Raw genomic sequence first — 16,118 nt, 5'->3', positions numbered from 1 at the left:
GCACCACACTGGCTGGAACTTTGAGGTTTGATCTTTGGGCTCAGCAACTGGGACAACTTGGCGCAGTGGATGACTTTAGAAAGGAGAAAACCACCATTTAGGAGGGAAAACCACCACTGAAAAATTGTTTCTGATGGTCTCGCCAGGACTCAAACCCAGGCGTTCAGCGTCGTAGACAGACATACTAACCTTTGCGCTACGGTGGCCCTGTTATTCTAGGGATGCTTAAAAAATGAACGGTTGAATAACCGAGCGCATCTCTACGGATTAGATACTGTTACGTGGCCAAAAGACCTTGAGCTTCTGTAATCCCTTCTGTTGGTATTCGAAAGTGACTTAACAATAAAACACAGTTGTTGTTATTGTTGTAGTCACATATTTACCTGTGAAGATAGTATTCTTCGCAAAGATCCTTCCGATCCAAAGGACCAATGTCCGCGGAAACATGATGGTCATTGGTTTTTTAAAGTATTTAAGTAAAAGCCGGTGCCGCTCGTCCTCTCACTGATCCTCTCCACTCAATACCGCTGAATGTCCGCATTTCACTATCCGCCACCTGTAGACCGGTACAGATCTAAGCTAAAAGTTCCAACCTATGCGGTGCTCATTGTTATTCCGAGCCGAGCCTAAGTTTGATTGCATCATGTGCTCTAGTCATACATTCTGCTTATGTCCATTGACCACACTATTGACTTCCCTGCTTCTGGGGTGAGCTAGATAGGAGCAGCGAATACCATCACGTTCGTCTGTGATTACAGTTACTTGTGCCGAGAAGCTATGAAGCACTTATGGTATTCGACCGGCTGGTAGAAAGTGGGAGGTTGCCAATCTCTCAAAAGTTCTTCTCAGTAACACTTACACACATATGTCTCACAGAGACGGAAGCAGCTCACCAAAGCGGCGGCAGAGGTTATGAAATCGGTGAGCATTATGGGAAGGTGGTCTGATCCCTGAACTGATGGCTTGCCAAGAGAATGACATCCTCCTCCAATTTTTATCTGTTGCAACCGCAGGTCAGGGATGATCCTGGTGGAATGGCGCGATAACTCTACTGTAATTGCCTCCATAACCATGAAATTATGTATTTTAGCCAGTTTGTACAAACAACCTAATGCATGAGCTCTATCAAAATCGTGCGTCTGGCCTCAAATAGTACTGCTGGTAGTCCACCGGCTTCGGCCGCCTTATAGGTTAAGCAGGTTACCGATATTTCGATTTCGTTGTGACTGGGCGATATGCGCACAATATCGTTGGCAACAATTTGCTATGAAAATATAATAATTTTCTATGGAAATATAATTTTCTATGAAAATATAAAAAAATTTCTATGACAATATATTGGGTTGCCCAAAAAGTAATTGCGGTTTTTTTAAAAGAAAGTAAATGCATTTTTAATTAAACTTAGAATGAACTTTAATCAAATATACTTTTTTTACACTTTTTTTCTAAAGAAAGCTAAAAGAAACAGCTGATAACTGACAGAAGAAAGAATGCAATTACAGAGTCACAAGCTGTGAAAAAATTTGTCAACGCCGACTATATGAAAAATCCGCAATTACTTTTTGGGCAACCCAATAGTAATTTTCTATGAAAATATAATAATTTTCTTTGAAAATATAATAATTTTCTATGAAAATATACCGTGACTCCTTAGTGAGTGTGTTCTCATATGACGCTTTAATCTGGGTTCGGATCTTGGCCATAAAAACAAAACATAGTTTAACTTTATATATCCAGTCATGAATTTTGTCGCTATTTGTCTGTAATTTTATACTCGCAAAACTTTTCCTCTATCTTTAAATGGCGCTCTATGACACGTCATTCTCAGAACTCAGCTGACAATAGAAAGCCTCAGATCATTAAGCCTGAAATTTAAACATCTCTCATAAATATGAGAGCAATTTCTCCGTGGGAAAATATTCCTAATTGCCATATTTACGGCAGTGCTTCGCAATTGTCTTCAATTGCAGTATTAGCAACACTGCTATTCTATTCATTTTAGTGAAACACTCATGATGCTGTTTATGTCAAAAACTTTACTTTAAAGAATTAATTTTGCGAATACATCTACATATAATTTTTTTGGCACACACACAGATGTCACATACATATGCCAATTTTTAAAATTTTTGCTTATTTTTATTAATTGAATTTAATAACTGTGTGTGTATGTCATGAAGATGGGTCACTGTTTGATAAGAAAACATACCAAGAGGTTGCAAATAACGTCAATTTCAATAGAAGCTGCGTGCAAAAACGTCAAAGAAGAGCAAATCATAGAAAACGAATTGTGTGCGTGACCTCCCCATTGGCATAGTTTTCCACTTTACGCTTTCACTTTTGTGAAAGATGTCAGATTTGGTAATTGTGAATATTCGTCAACTAAAGAGCTATTTAAAACGAATTGGTTTATTTAACGTAAGAAACGGAAGTTCTACTTCTTGCGCTTGTAGACTTATTTTTTTTAAAGAGGGTGATTTCAATCTATTCTAACTTTAACTTAGCTACAGTATAGCCCAATAGACTTAGTAACAAATACCGTAAAATCTAGTTTTTTTTTTCACAAGCTCATAACAGATAACAGAGATGTTCAGTGCGCAATTTTCCATATGTAAGTGCGCACAAAACAACAAAAGAAAACACGTCTCTTATTGCAACATATGTTATGTGAAGCCCTCAGACCTACTGAGCAATTACATTATGCATTATACATATATATGTACTACTCCAAAGTAAAGTAAATTTTGCCCATGAACATTCCATTAAGGAACAGAGGCAAATTTCTAACATATCAATGAGTGCTGTCCAATTCAAATTAAGCTCAATGATAAGGGGCATCCTTTTTATAGCCGAGTCTGAACGGCGTGCCGCAATGCGACGACACCTCTTTGTGGAGAAATTTATACATGGCGGCCATACCGAATGGAACAGTACCTCACAAATGTGGCCAGCATTAGGAGGGGATAACCGCCGCTGAAAATTTGTTCTCGCCTATATTCGTCATAGGCGGACATGCTAACCTCTACGCTACGGTGGCCTCCAATGAATGAACATACAAACAACTTAAGAAACAAACCAATAATAAATAGGCATTAATAAATGAATGTTCCAATAAAATGCTAAGAAATTGGTTAAAGAGTCCAGCATTCATTTGTGTTAATTTTTTTATACTTATAAATGAAATATTAGCATTTTTGTTCATCCAATGGTGTTGCCTATTTTTAGGCTTAATTCAAATACATTTGCTTGATACAATATTTCATTTGGGGAAACATGTTGTAACTAGTTTCAAATTTGAAAATAATTGCATAGAAAATCACTGTTTTGCTACTATTTTAACTAATTTCCTCATTAGAGGTAATTTTGTATGCGGTTGTATGACTAAATACAAATTTTGTGACATCAAGCCTGGTTGGTGGTGGTTGTTTGTTTACGTATTCAAGACTCAATTAATTGAGTTTCGTCCGCTCGTTCGTTCCTGGCTATTTCATAAATCAAAAATGTACCTAATTGAAATTTCAGTGTTCTTTTTAATGGCTTGCTAAATTGTTTGATTATGGTGGCAATAAGTGACGATTAAAAAACAAACATTGATCGTTATTGTTATCACTTGGCAAGTACGCTTTTGTGTGTGGAACAGACTGACAATTTATTAAGCATATTGAAAAGAAAAACAGGCAGAAATAGCAGTACTTATATGGTATCGCATGGCTCAGACAGGTATTTTTGCAGAAATAACATGGCTTGAAAAAAATGAAAGTGGTACTGTCTACAACAGCAATGAAAACCTCACATGCTGCTCGCCTATAACAATGATATTGACATCATGTTAAATGTTCCCCTCAACATCGTAAAGACCTTATTTCCCAAAGGGAGCTTGCAAAATATTATTTGAGGATAGGCTTATATGTATTAAGGTGGACCTCACAGAACAGCATTACTTCCTTTAGCAAATTTTTTTAGTTAATGTACTTTCATATACAAATATTTTCCTCATGATTGTATTAAAGGTTAAAATGGTTTTCCTTCTTTTTTTAGCTTTCGCCTTGTATGTTATGTCCGGTCTGGGTATTACGGCCGGTGCCCATCGTTTATGGGCCCATCGATCATATAAAGCTAAATGGCCATTGCGTTTGATGTTGATGATTTTTAACACCATTGCATTCCAAGATGCCGCATATCATTGGGCCCGCGATCATCGTGTCCATCATAAATATTCGGAAACCGATGCTGATCCTCACAATGCTACTCGTGGCTTTTTCTTCTCACACATTGGTTGGCTGTTGTGCAAGAAACATCCCGAAGTTAAGGCCAAAGGCAAAGGTGTTGATTTGTCAGATTTGAGAGCTGATCCCATCATTATGTTCCAAAAGAAGTAAGTATTAGAAGTTGTATATAACAACAAGTAGAGCCGATTTCTAATCTATTTTGATTTTCTGCCCATAGATATTATATGCTGTTGATGCCAGTGCTATGTTTCATTATTCCCACAATGATTCCTATGTACTATTGGAATGAAACTTTTGTGAACTCATGGTTTGTAGCTACCATGTTCCGTTGGTGTTTCATTTTAAACATTACCTGGTTGGTGAACAGTGCTGCACATAAATTTGGTGGAAAACCCTATGATAAGTAAGCTTTGGTTATAAATATCTTTTATAAGAGTCGTAGACCTAAAATTGTACGAAATAATTCCTAAACATAAGTTAAATGGAAAAATTTCCTTCGAACATCTTATTGGGGAATAGAGGAGATACCTTTTCTCTCTTAGTTGGTATAATTGGCAAATACATTAACATTGCTTGCATGCTTGATAGGTCGGACTACAAAATCATAAGGGCACTTGGAAAAACAGTCAATCATGAAGATCAAGTCTTCTGTCGGACCTCACCAAAAGGGATGATAGGACCTCAGTCACATAAGCTATATGGAAAAGGGTTTTTAGTAGTAGAAAATGAGTGTAATATCCATGTTTGGGTCCAAGCGTTTGCGGGAACGCCCCTTTTCCTAAAAACAACATCTAAACCAGACATATTTACCGACTAAGGCTATTTGGCTTGCCAATGGAAAGCAGATATGCGGCACGGAAAGGTGTTCAGACCATTTTTAAAGGCAATTTATCGAGCACCAATTGAGCGACATTGCTAAAAGACACATTCTAGATAGGATAAGGCATTTCCCAGTCAACGAGAAACCACAGTTGTTCGGAGCCGAAGATGCGACCGAAGGCAAAATGTGGCCAAAGCATCTAATCCTATGGGCTCTGATGGAATATCAATGCTAATGCACAAACATCTAGGTCAATTTTGGAGTCAAATACCTGACGGACACCATCAATCCATCTATCTTTACCCTAGGTGTAGTTGAGGTATGGAAAATGGGTTAGGTTATCCCTATTCTCAAACCAGAGAAATGTGTCGAACAAGGAAAGTCATAAATACCGATCTCGTTAAATTCGTACCTACTTCCTGCAGAACACCACACATATCAGCCAAAACCTGAATCAGGGAAAGCCCAGCAAATTATCCGTTTTCGTGGCTTTTAATCTTTAAAAAGGCTTGATCTTTAAAAAGGATAACACAGTCACACCACCCTTTTTATGACATAATCAAGATTTGCCTTAATTGTTAACTACATGTGCCGTCGCCGGCACAGAGCTAAGAAACGCGAAGTTGAAGCCCCGCAAAGTAAAACAAGGATTTCCCCAAGGTTGTTGTCTCCCCACTTCTGTTTAATCTCTGCCTCTTCAAGCTCTCTCCACCACCAACTGGAGTGGAGCTAATATCATGCGCGGATGAATGTTCTGTCTTGGCGAAGGGGAAAAACTTTGATAACCCAGCAGACCCCGCAGCTTGAAAATCTCCTATGAACTTGTCAGCCATACTATCCACAACCTCTATTAAAGAGGATTCAATGGACCTTGAAATGACAAAGTAACTCCTAAACTGATACCAGGAAAATCAACGGAATTTTCAACTCAGGAGGAGTATCTGTATGTTTAGGAATGCAATCCGACAACAAATTACCGATCCACCTCATACAGAAGGGTATACTGTACTTAATGCGACCTCATCAGTATACTGTTCTTAATGCGACTTCATCGTATCAGCCGAATAAAGTCCTGGTAAACGTCCACCATAAATAGCAGATAATTAGAAAGACCTATCTAGAAAACCCAGAAATACGCTGGTTCAATTAAGGTAAATACCCAAAAGTTATTTACCCAGTAAATTGGGTAAATACCCGGGTATTTACCCATTTATACCCAAAAGCTGGGTATTTATAATTTTGTAGATATCATGGGTATAAAAAAGTTTTCCAAACCATTTTTGATGATTTCGTATTCTTTCTATATAAACCTGATCTTCTGATCTCATAATATTGAATTTTAGTTATATATAGCCGCTATATAGACCGATCTCCAGACTTAAAGTCTTGAGGCAATAAATTTGTAATTTTTCATCCGATTTCGATGAAATTTGGCACATTGAGTTCTGGTAGACCCCTATTCATTTCTGTGAAGTGCGGTTCAGGTCGGACTACATTTGGATATAACTGCCCTATAAACCGACCACCCGATCTCCCAATATAGGATTTTGAGACCATAAAAGATCCATTTATTACCCGAATTCGATGACACAGTGTGTTCTGGTAGACCCCTACCCATTCCTGTCAAATGTGTTCCAGATTGGACCATATTTGGATATAGGACCATTTTTCATCCTATTTCTATGAAATTTGACACAGCGAGTTCCAGTACCCCATTTTTCATCCGATTTTGATGAACGATATTCAACAAAAAGGTTTAGAGGGGTGCCAAAACGCACGAGCTATTGGCACCTTTAAATAACCAGTGAACGAGCTTGCTCATCTATAGGAGCTGGACTAAGATCGCTAACACCACATGCAAATATGTGGCTCCAACAACCATGCCAATATGGGGCGCACATGAAACCCATACATCACACATTTCGACAAATTTATAGAAATACCCTGGCTGCCGGTTCTACCTACCGTTTGACCCGGTGGAGTCCTTCATTGGGCAAAGACTGACTCTCAGGGCACAACACCGCTCGCGAAAAATTTTTTTTATACGAATGCCCACGGACCTGTTCCGAAACGACGCACCCCAAGTTCATGTTACAGGAGCTAAACATCTGTGTATTAAATTTTTTCACAAGCGGTGATTGATATAATCATTTTCGTGATTAAAGCAGTTTTAATTAAAAAATTAATTAGTTCAATTAATTTCGTAATTGAAACCGATTTTTTTGTGTAAATTGATTTGTCTAAATTTCTAGTAGAATCCACAGTGGTGGATTCTACTACTTCGGTACGGTCGAACGTTGCCAGTGGCATGGCGAAATGAATTTTTTCCTTTTTTCTGCTTAGCAATAATCATTTTTTTTTCGTTTTTCTTTTCAGATACATTAACCCCGCTGAAAATGTTTCCGTTGCCATTTTGGCTTTCGGTGAAGGATGGCATAACTACCATCATGTCTTCCCCTGGGATTACAAGACCGCTGAATTTGGTGATTATTCAATGAACTTTACTACAGGCTTCATTGATTTCTTTGCTAAAGTTGGCTGGGCCTATGACCTAAAGACCGTCTCGGCCGATATTATCAAGAAACGTGTCAAGCGCACTGGTGATGGCACACACGCCACCTGGGGTTGGGGCGATAAAGATCAGCCCAAGGACGAAATTGATAATGCCATTATTATCAATAGGAAAGATGAATAAGTCGTAGCTGTTTCATCACTAGACGTCCATATTAAAAATCAGGGATAAACGAAGGGAAAGTGTGCTCCTAAACCACAAACAAAAACTGATGAACAAGAACAACAACAAAAGAAAACAGGAATACAAATTTTTTAAAATCAAATCCTAAATTAGAAGATAACGATGAATATTACACAAAAAAAAAACTTCTCTTTTGATTAGCCAAACAACAAACGAAGAAGCAAACAATGTAGAAGAAGCTGTGCAAAACACAATAGTGTCAACTTGAAAAATGGATAAAACCAAACATCACGCAAAACAGCAAAACGCTTGCAAGCACTGATCTCACCAACTAACAAGAACAACAACAACAACAACCATCCACCAACCAGAACATCCGAGCAAACACACTTTTTCCTATTCTTCAACAGCAACAGCGCAACAACTTTTTCTTAACCACTTCAAAAACATAAGAAAACCAAATGAAATTGTCGCTATATATAAATGTTTCGAAAAACATCATACAAACAAGCGCAGAAAGCAACTACGTTTAGAAAAAACATGCTTTTATCTTTTGTTATATAAGAAAAAACTATACAAGTAAAACTATGTCTGGCACATGAATCAAACAAACAAACAAACAAATCTGAAAGCAAGCAACTTGTAAAAACAAAAAATAAGAAAACCAAACTCTTACTAACAACTTTTTATTGTAATTGTAAAACATAAAATATACAAAGAAACAGAAGAAAAACTTACATTAAAAATGAAAGAAACAAAAACAAAAAAAACAACTACCAATACACGAATAGGAGAAGAAAAGAACCTATCAACCATCTACCATGTTTAGAATTAAGCAAATCCCCCTCCACCCCCCACTAAACACACACCCATGTGGAGCTGTGTGGATCACATAAGGAGTTTAAGTTCAGCTTGGAGCTTGTTGTTCCAGAGAACAAAGCGCGAACAGCTCTCAGCTCTCAACGGCATCGAGAAACCAAAAATGAAAATCCTTAATTAATGTACCATTATTATTGTTAGGAATTCAACAACCAAAACAAAACAAAAAACAAAAAAAAAGCTTAACAAAATATTCCAACATTTTTAATTTCAAAATTGTCCTCCACTTTAGAAATTTTCCACACCTCCCCAAAAGTGCAGAGCTTATAGAGAACCTGTAAACATTTTGAATTGGTTAACCAGTAACACCCCCTCCTTCCATATCTTCCTACAAATATATTATTTTTGTATCACATTTCATAGATGTTTAAAAGGAAAACAAAAAACGATTGCTATTTTCGTATTATTACTATATAATTATTATAATTACTATTATTATATGAAACTTGTTATCATAGTACATACCTTCCCAATCCAACCAACACTCGTACCCATGGCCCCCAACCCAAATGCGAAACATCATCCAATTCGTCCGACATGATGGGTGAACAATTTTTTTTTTAAACACATAAATCTGATGTTACTATATATGAGAATCATAAATGTTTAATGTGTATGTGTGTGCGTATGTATGTGTATTGCTGTTATATATCCCCAACCTCAATTCTCTTTACTACTCACACCGATATTTGGGCTTTTGTGTTTTTAAGAAAATACCTATATTTGAGGATGTGGGATACTTAAGCTAGAGCATTATACTTTTATGGCAAATCTGAATACATTCATACATGCCTACATACCTACTACTACTGCATACAAAATTACAAAAATACAAAAACAAAGAAATTAATAAATCTATTGGATACAATTTGTTAGAGCTCTTTAAAAATCTAAACTATGTGTTTTATTTTTTAAATAATATCTTAAAAAGGTAAGAAGGAGGAGGGGGAGGCCACCGTAGCGCAGAGGCTACCAGTTATAACGCGAGACCATCAAAAATTTTCAGCGGTGGTTTTCCCCTACTAATGCTGGCGACATTTGTGAGTTACTATGCCAAGTAAAACTTCTCTCCAAAGAGGTATCGCTTTGCGGCACGCCGTTCGAACTCGGCTATAAGAAAGAGGCCCCTTATCATTGAGCTTAAACTTGATGTGAGAAGTTTGCCCCTGTTCCTTAGTGGAATGTTCATGGGTAAAATTTGATTTTGCAAGAAAAAAAAAATCACGATTACTGAAACATCAACAAGAAATAATGGAACTGCAACCCCCCGATGACGAGCTATGGATTCTGAATACGGTTTATGATTGGAACATGGAACGTCAGAACCCGCTCAAAGGCATCGAGACTACCAAGTCCAGAAGCAGATGTCAAACTAAAACCTAGACGTCCTCAGTTTAAGTGAAATACAATAGCCGAAATCCGAAACTATGGATCTTCAAGGTGGCTACCACTTAATTTTTTCAGCCAATGAAATGCACCGAATAAATGGGGTCGGTCTTTTACTTCGCCGAAAGCAAAGCGAGCTCTTCTATCATCATGACGACAAGATTAAATTCAAAATTCCGCAAAATATCCATTATTCAATGCTGCGCGCCAACTAAACCCGATGACGATATAACAAAGGATCAATCAATTCTATTTCCAACTCCATTCACTGACACCCTCACTACCAAAAGGAGACATTAAACTTGCTATGGGAGATTTTAATGCGAAGGAGGGCAATAACAACAATAATCTACAATCAATCATGGGAATGCAAGGACTTAGCGATACCAGGAATGACAATGGCGACAGATTGGTTGATTTTTGATCAAGAAACCGGCTCTTTATTGGGGTCACAAAATTACCCCATAAAAATATACACAAATATTCTTGGGAATCGCCAGATGGAAACACCCGCAATCAAATCGGACACGTACTTATCAACAAATTCTTTCTGGGTTCGCTGATGGATGTGAAAACTAGACAAGGAGCCGACATCGATAGTGACCACATGCTCTTAATGGCCACTCTACGCCTACGCCTACGCCCAGCTGTCGTGAAAAGTACTCAAACAAAAAGCACAAAGTTCTACCTCTTGAACCTAAAAGACTCCGAAACAGCGCGCGAATACAAGGCAATATTAACACCTATACATGGCCCGACATAACAGCAGCATGTACGGAGACCGCCACCTCTATCATAGGCATTGCTCGACGATCCCAAGAACCATGGATAAGCAACGAAACTATAGAGGAAATCAAACACCGGAAACGTCTACACAACGCTCTGCTACAGGCTAAATCAAATTTAACAAAACCACAGCCAGGAATCAATGTCGCGCCTCCGCTGGCCAGCGAGGCGGCCTAGTTCGCCGAGATAAGAGAATATATTTGAATATGTTGGTAGATGGTAGAGCAAGCCGAAAATGCAGCAACCTGCGAGTTGAGAACGTACCAGAATTAACAACACCCGAACAGCAATTAGAGCGATGGCGCGGTTTCTTCAGCTCCGAAGGACCAGCAACCGACGACGTAAGCTCCGACCTTCTTAATTCCCCTGTGCGCAGAAACCCACGCAGGTATATATCTACGCGATGGGACCTGCGAAGAAATTGATGCCGTTCTGGCCTCACTCGAAAACGGTAAATCAGCCCTGAAAATATATCTGCTGAACTGTTGCGGTATGGGTATACTCCATGGCTCAAGCGATCACCTCAATAATCAGGGAGGCCTGAGATTCAAACTGCTGTCCCCACGGAATGTAAAAAGGGTATCATGGTCACAATTCCAAAGAAGGGTGACCTCACCCAGTGTAAGAACTGAAAGGGGATTACATTGCTAAACGCAATAAATAAAGTGATGGCAAGTCTTCTTCTGCAGCGTATTTCGGCTGCACTTGACAGCATTTTGAGGAAAGAAAGAGGCAGGTTTTCAGCTAAGAGGTTCTTGTGCCGACCACATTAACTCCCTGCGCATAAATAATCATAATACAGACTTATACCCAATCCCATGGCAGCCGGTTATACGTATCGGATTGACCCAATGGAGTTTACCATCGGCAAGGGCTGCCGGCTCAGTGTACAACACACTGCTATAACAACAACAACAGACCTATACCTTTTATTCATCGACTTTGAGCGTGCTTTTGATACAGTTTGGCGAAGTTCAATGTGGAGCACGCTGTTGAATAAGGGCATCCCTGAAAAAATCGTGACACTAATTAGGGAGCTGTATAGCAGTGATGAAGTATCAGTCCGTTTCAATAGGAAAGACGACCTTTCAAGATGGACAAAGGAATGAAGTAGAGTTGCATCCTGACACCGACGCTATTTTTAATTTTATTATACTCCGTATCAGAAGCAGTCAGTGCTGAGGCACCCTATGGCATACGCTGGAGTATTAACGACTTCCTCGGAGATATCGACTACGCTGATGATATATGTCTCTGCGCATCGCTTCGAACACAAAGGCGATACTGGAACGACTGAATGAAAATGCTGCTAAAGTAGGTCTGAGGATAAACATAGCAAAGATTAAATTGATGAAGATAGGAACATAAATCTGTCACCGCTCATTATAAACGACCATATCATTGAAGACGTTGACAACTTTTGCTATCTTAGCAGCAAAATAACAAAGGACGGAAGATCAGAGGTAGACATACGCGTACGTATCAAAAAGGCTAGAACCGCCTTTCTAAAACCCAACAAAGTTTGGAGATGCAGTGACATCTCACAAAATACAAAAGTCAGGATCTTCAATTGTAGTGTGACATCTACTTTGTTATATGGTTGTACAACTTGGAGCGTGACACAAGCGACTACCCGAAAAGTACAAGTTTTCATAAATCGCTGCCTACGACAAATACTTCGAATTTTCGGGCCAAACCATATTTCGAATGAAGTCGATGTAGAAATCCGGAAGAGAAAATTGACTTTGTTGGGTCAAGTTGAAATGCTTTTAAATACAGAAATCTCTAAAGCAACAAACTTTGGGTGTCGATTATGAATAGTTGCGTTGCCAGGAGATAAACATTTTAAATAAAAATTAATTAAATCCATTGGCAGCCGGTTGTACGTACCGGGTTGATGCTTCATCGGCAAGGGCTGCCGCCTCGGTGAACAACACTCTGCTACAACAACAAAATAACAGTGTACAACAACAACAAATTAATAAAAAAAAATTAGAAATTTTTCTCAGTTCCATTCAATATGAGTGTTTTGAACGTTCAGCTACCAAGTACATTGTAAAAACATATGCCCTTTCAAAACAAAAATGTAAGTTTCTATAACAAATTTGTCTGATGGCAACTCTGTTAAAGTTGGGTTGCAATCCATAATCGACCCATTAGATTTTGGTGTGCCAAGACTTGTCCAATGAATGTTTATGCCATCTTGTTATCCTTAATGTTCATTAATCCTCGGAGACAGCAACCCGGACCGGATAACAACAAAAACGGCTAGTGGAATTCTTCGTATAGCTGCAATTGCAATCGCGGACTATGAGCAGTATGGGCGCCTTTCAGTAACCAATGGCCATCACGTTTACGCGGCAATCGATCCTATAAACCGGGACCTCCAACCTCCATATGCAACCATGTGGTTTCAACAACAACAACTCAAATGGGTAGTTAAAAATATGATCGTTCCACATTTTTTCTGCCATCAAGTGTTATAGAATAGTTTAGCCAGCATGAGATGGCTGTGAGCATCACACGGGTTGGAACTATGAGCTCCGATTTGTGCAGTGTTCATCTTCACCACGAACTCAGCTGGGAGCTACTTTGCACGCCAACAGGTTGTTTATAGTGGAATGCTTCGAATACGGAATAGCTGCAATTGCAGTTGCGGACAATCAGCGAAATCGAGTGGCGAGTATCAATGAGAGGCCTGGCGGCACCGGCTCTTGCTTAAATACTGAGTGCCTAGGATACCTGATATGACAGAGCGAGTTATTGATGCCTTTAAATAACCAACGGTCATAATATTCCCGCAGCGAACGGTCGTATGAACTGAAACTAGCTTGCTCCCTCATGGCCCTTAACGAAGATGGCCACCTCCATATACAAAAATATGGCCCGGATCATACAGGATCACAACTAACTTTGAGCTCCGATTTGTGCGGTGTTCATCAACAGGTTGCTTATAGCAACCTGACGCCTTTAAATAACCAATGACCATAAAGTTCCCGCGGCGATCGTTCCTTTGGACCGGATCGAGATTGCTCACCTACAGGAGCTTGCGAGGATCGCCACCTCCACATAAAAATGTGGCTACAACAAACCAGAATAGTCTAAATTTTAACATCAGTTCAAATGTTTGTATTCTTATCAAGTTTCCTTTAGCGTTTTTAAATAAAAAAATCAACACGATCTCGAAATTAACAATTACAACATTAACACATTTTTCTCTACTCCTTTGGAGGAATTTCAGATTCTTGTGGTTTTTCTTCGGGTTTTTTCTTCTTTTCTGCTTTTTTCTTTTCCTTCTCTTCCTTCAGTTTCTTTTCGGTTTCAATTCTGGCTCTGTCTTGGGCTTGTTTTTCGGCTTCAATTTTGGCTGCAGCTTCTGCCACTTGTTCATCATCCCAATCGGCCATAGATTTTTCACGTTTAAGCCATGACTCACAGTTATCTTCCTTAAAAGCTAAGTTCACAGAAAATAAAAAAAATTCTTATTTGCAAAAGACAAATAATGAGCACTTCTCTTACTTTGATTGAACCATTTAATGCCATCCTTCATTTGATCAATTATATCTCTGGAGGTATACATTATTTCATTTTGTATGGCTTGTTGGAAATTGGCAGCATCAAATACAGAGGAATATAAGGAATTTCTGTCATGATTCAAGGCACTCTGGGGGAATTTAGCCAAAGCATGGGCCATTTCTAAAGCCTTAATTAAAGAATTTCCAGTGGGTACAATGCGATTGACAAGCCCAATAGCATGGGCTTCTTCAGCACCAACTTGTCTTCCAGTTAGTATAAGGTCCAGAGCACGAGCAAAACCAATCATAGCTGGCAGGCGAACGGTACCACCATCTATTACTGGAACACCAAATCGTCGATTGAAGAATCCTAATACCGCTGATTCTTCCATAATACGTAAATCGCACATTAACGCTAATTCTAAGCCATTAGCGACACAATAACCATTGATGCCGCAAACTACCGGCTTCTGTATGTGTCGCCTTGTAGGACCCACTGAACCTTCGGGCATCATTAACATTTCCATGGAGACCTTGCCTTCGTCATTTGTTGCCATTTCTAAAATATCGAAACCAGAACAAAAGGATCCACCCACACCATAAAGGACGGCAATTGGTGATGTCTCATCTGCTTCAAAATCCCTAAAAGCATCACATAGTTTAGCTGCTGTCTGGGCATTGATGGCATTACGATGCTGGGGTCTGTTGATGCCAATCATTGTTATATTTTTATCCTTGTCTACAATAATTGATTTTTCTTCTTCCTGCGATTTTTCTGCAGCAAAAATAAAATTGGAGCCAAAGGAAAATAGGAAAACACAATAAAATAAATATGTTAATTGAGAAAAACTAATAAATAAAATAGATATAGGACTTAGTTTATTGATGATTTCATAAACATATGTATGTATGTCACTAATGCAAATCTGACTAGCCCTGTTCCTCTTTCTGATCAATAAAGTGACAAAATAAAGAAAACAATGACTAATTCAAGAACGTATTATTTAAAGCTTAGGAATTGTAAGTCTTCATTGCAGGACCTTTTCCTATGTCCACATACATAATATTTGTTGGATGACCATGTAAGATAGCTTCGAGAATTGCTCACCATTTCTTAAACTATTTGTTGTGGAAATCGTTCTGCGTATTGTGGTCTTGCCAAGATCAGCAACACGGCAAAGTTGTTTTGTTAATTGCCGTAACATTTTAATAATAATTCTGTTTTTCCAGCCAAAATTAAGCAATAACCCGAAAGATTCACCGCACCGGGAGAATAGATATGCTATTTTGACTTTTGACAATCATATGTTTATGCTAGGCATCGATTTTTGACTAATCGATGTGTTTAAAAAATCGAATGGTCGATTATAAAATCGAGCCATCTATTTATCTATTGCCAGGGTACACAAATGGAAGGTAAAGTCAGTCCCTCATATATAATGAGGGAATGTCCTACTGAATGATATTTAACATTTAATTTAAAATCTATTATCTAAAAAAACAACGAACATAACATAAGCCATAATATCGTAAAAGTGGCACAGATTAGATTCATGCTAGTTGTCGAATGCAGCATTTTAACCAATTCCACTTTTAGTTCCTTCGTAAAGAAATCTAATTTGTAAATTATTACGAAATTGCGCTCAATTGTGTTGAAAAAGTTCGTGAAGGACTATTTTTTATTTAATGGAAAAATTGCATTATGTAAATATAATATCGCTAGTAAAAAACGGCATTTCAAACACGTATGAACTTTATCTGAGCAATTTACTAATAAGAAGACTAAGCAGTTTGACCATCTTGCAGAA

At 38.4% G+C, this 16,118-nt stretch overlaps 2 protein-coding genes across 4 annotated transcripts in view; one reads left to right on the top strand and one right to left on the bottom strand.

Annotated features, from left to right (window-relative positions):
• The window catches only part of LOC106081838 (acyl-CoA Delta-9 desaturase), a 54,508-nt gene extending 44,990 nt beyond the window's left edge, over positions 1-9,518 (top strand). For all 3 annotated transcript variants that reach the window (XM_013244055.2, XM_013244053.2, XM_013244052.2), the window contains exons 3-5: positions 4,039-4,375; positions 4,447-4,632; positions 7,426-9,518. In XM_013244055.2, coding sequence (XP_013099509.1) covers positions 4,039-4,375; positions 4,447-4,632; positions 7,426-7,744 — 842 coding nt within the window. In that variant the 3' untranslated portion in view covers positions 7,745-9,518. The remainder of the gene's footprint in view (positions 1-4,038; positions 4,376-4,446; positions 4,633-7,425) is intronic.
• A 4,379-nt stretch (positions 9,519-13,897) lies between these two features.
• LOC106081832 (probable enoyl-CoA hydratase echA8) lies at positions 13,898-15,601 on the bottom strand. The gene is made up of 3 exons (XM_013244044.2): positions 15,419-15,601; positions 14,315-15,085; positions 13,898-14,249 (listed from the first exon to the last, which is right to left on the bottom strand). The coding sequence occupies exons 1-3, from the start codon at positions 15,513-15,515 to the stop codon at positions 14,014-14,016; spliced, it is 1,104 nt and encodes a 367-aa protein (XP_013099498.2). The 5' UTR covers positions 15,516-15,601; the 3' UTR covers positions 13,898-14,013.
• Positions 15,602-16,118: the final 517 nt, after the last annotated feature.

This window comes from Stomoxys calcitrans, chromosome 2 (genome assembly GCF_963082655.1).
Source record: "Stomoxys calcitrans chromosome 2, idStoCalc2.1, whole genome shotgun sequence".
NCBI lineage: Eukaryota > Metazoa > Arthropoda > Insecta > Diptera > Muscidae > Stomoxys > Stomoxys calcitrans.
Note: the sequence above shows the minus strand (reverse complement) of the source record. Positions and strands in the feature narration are given on the sequence as shown.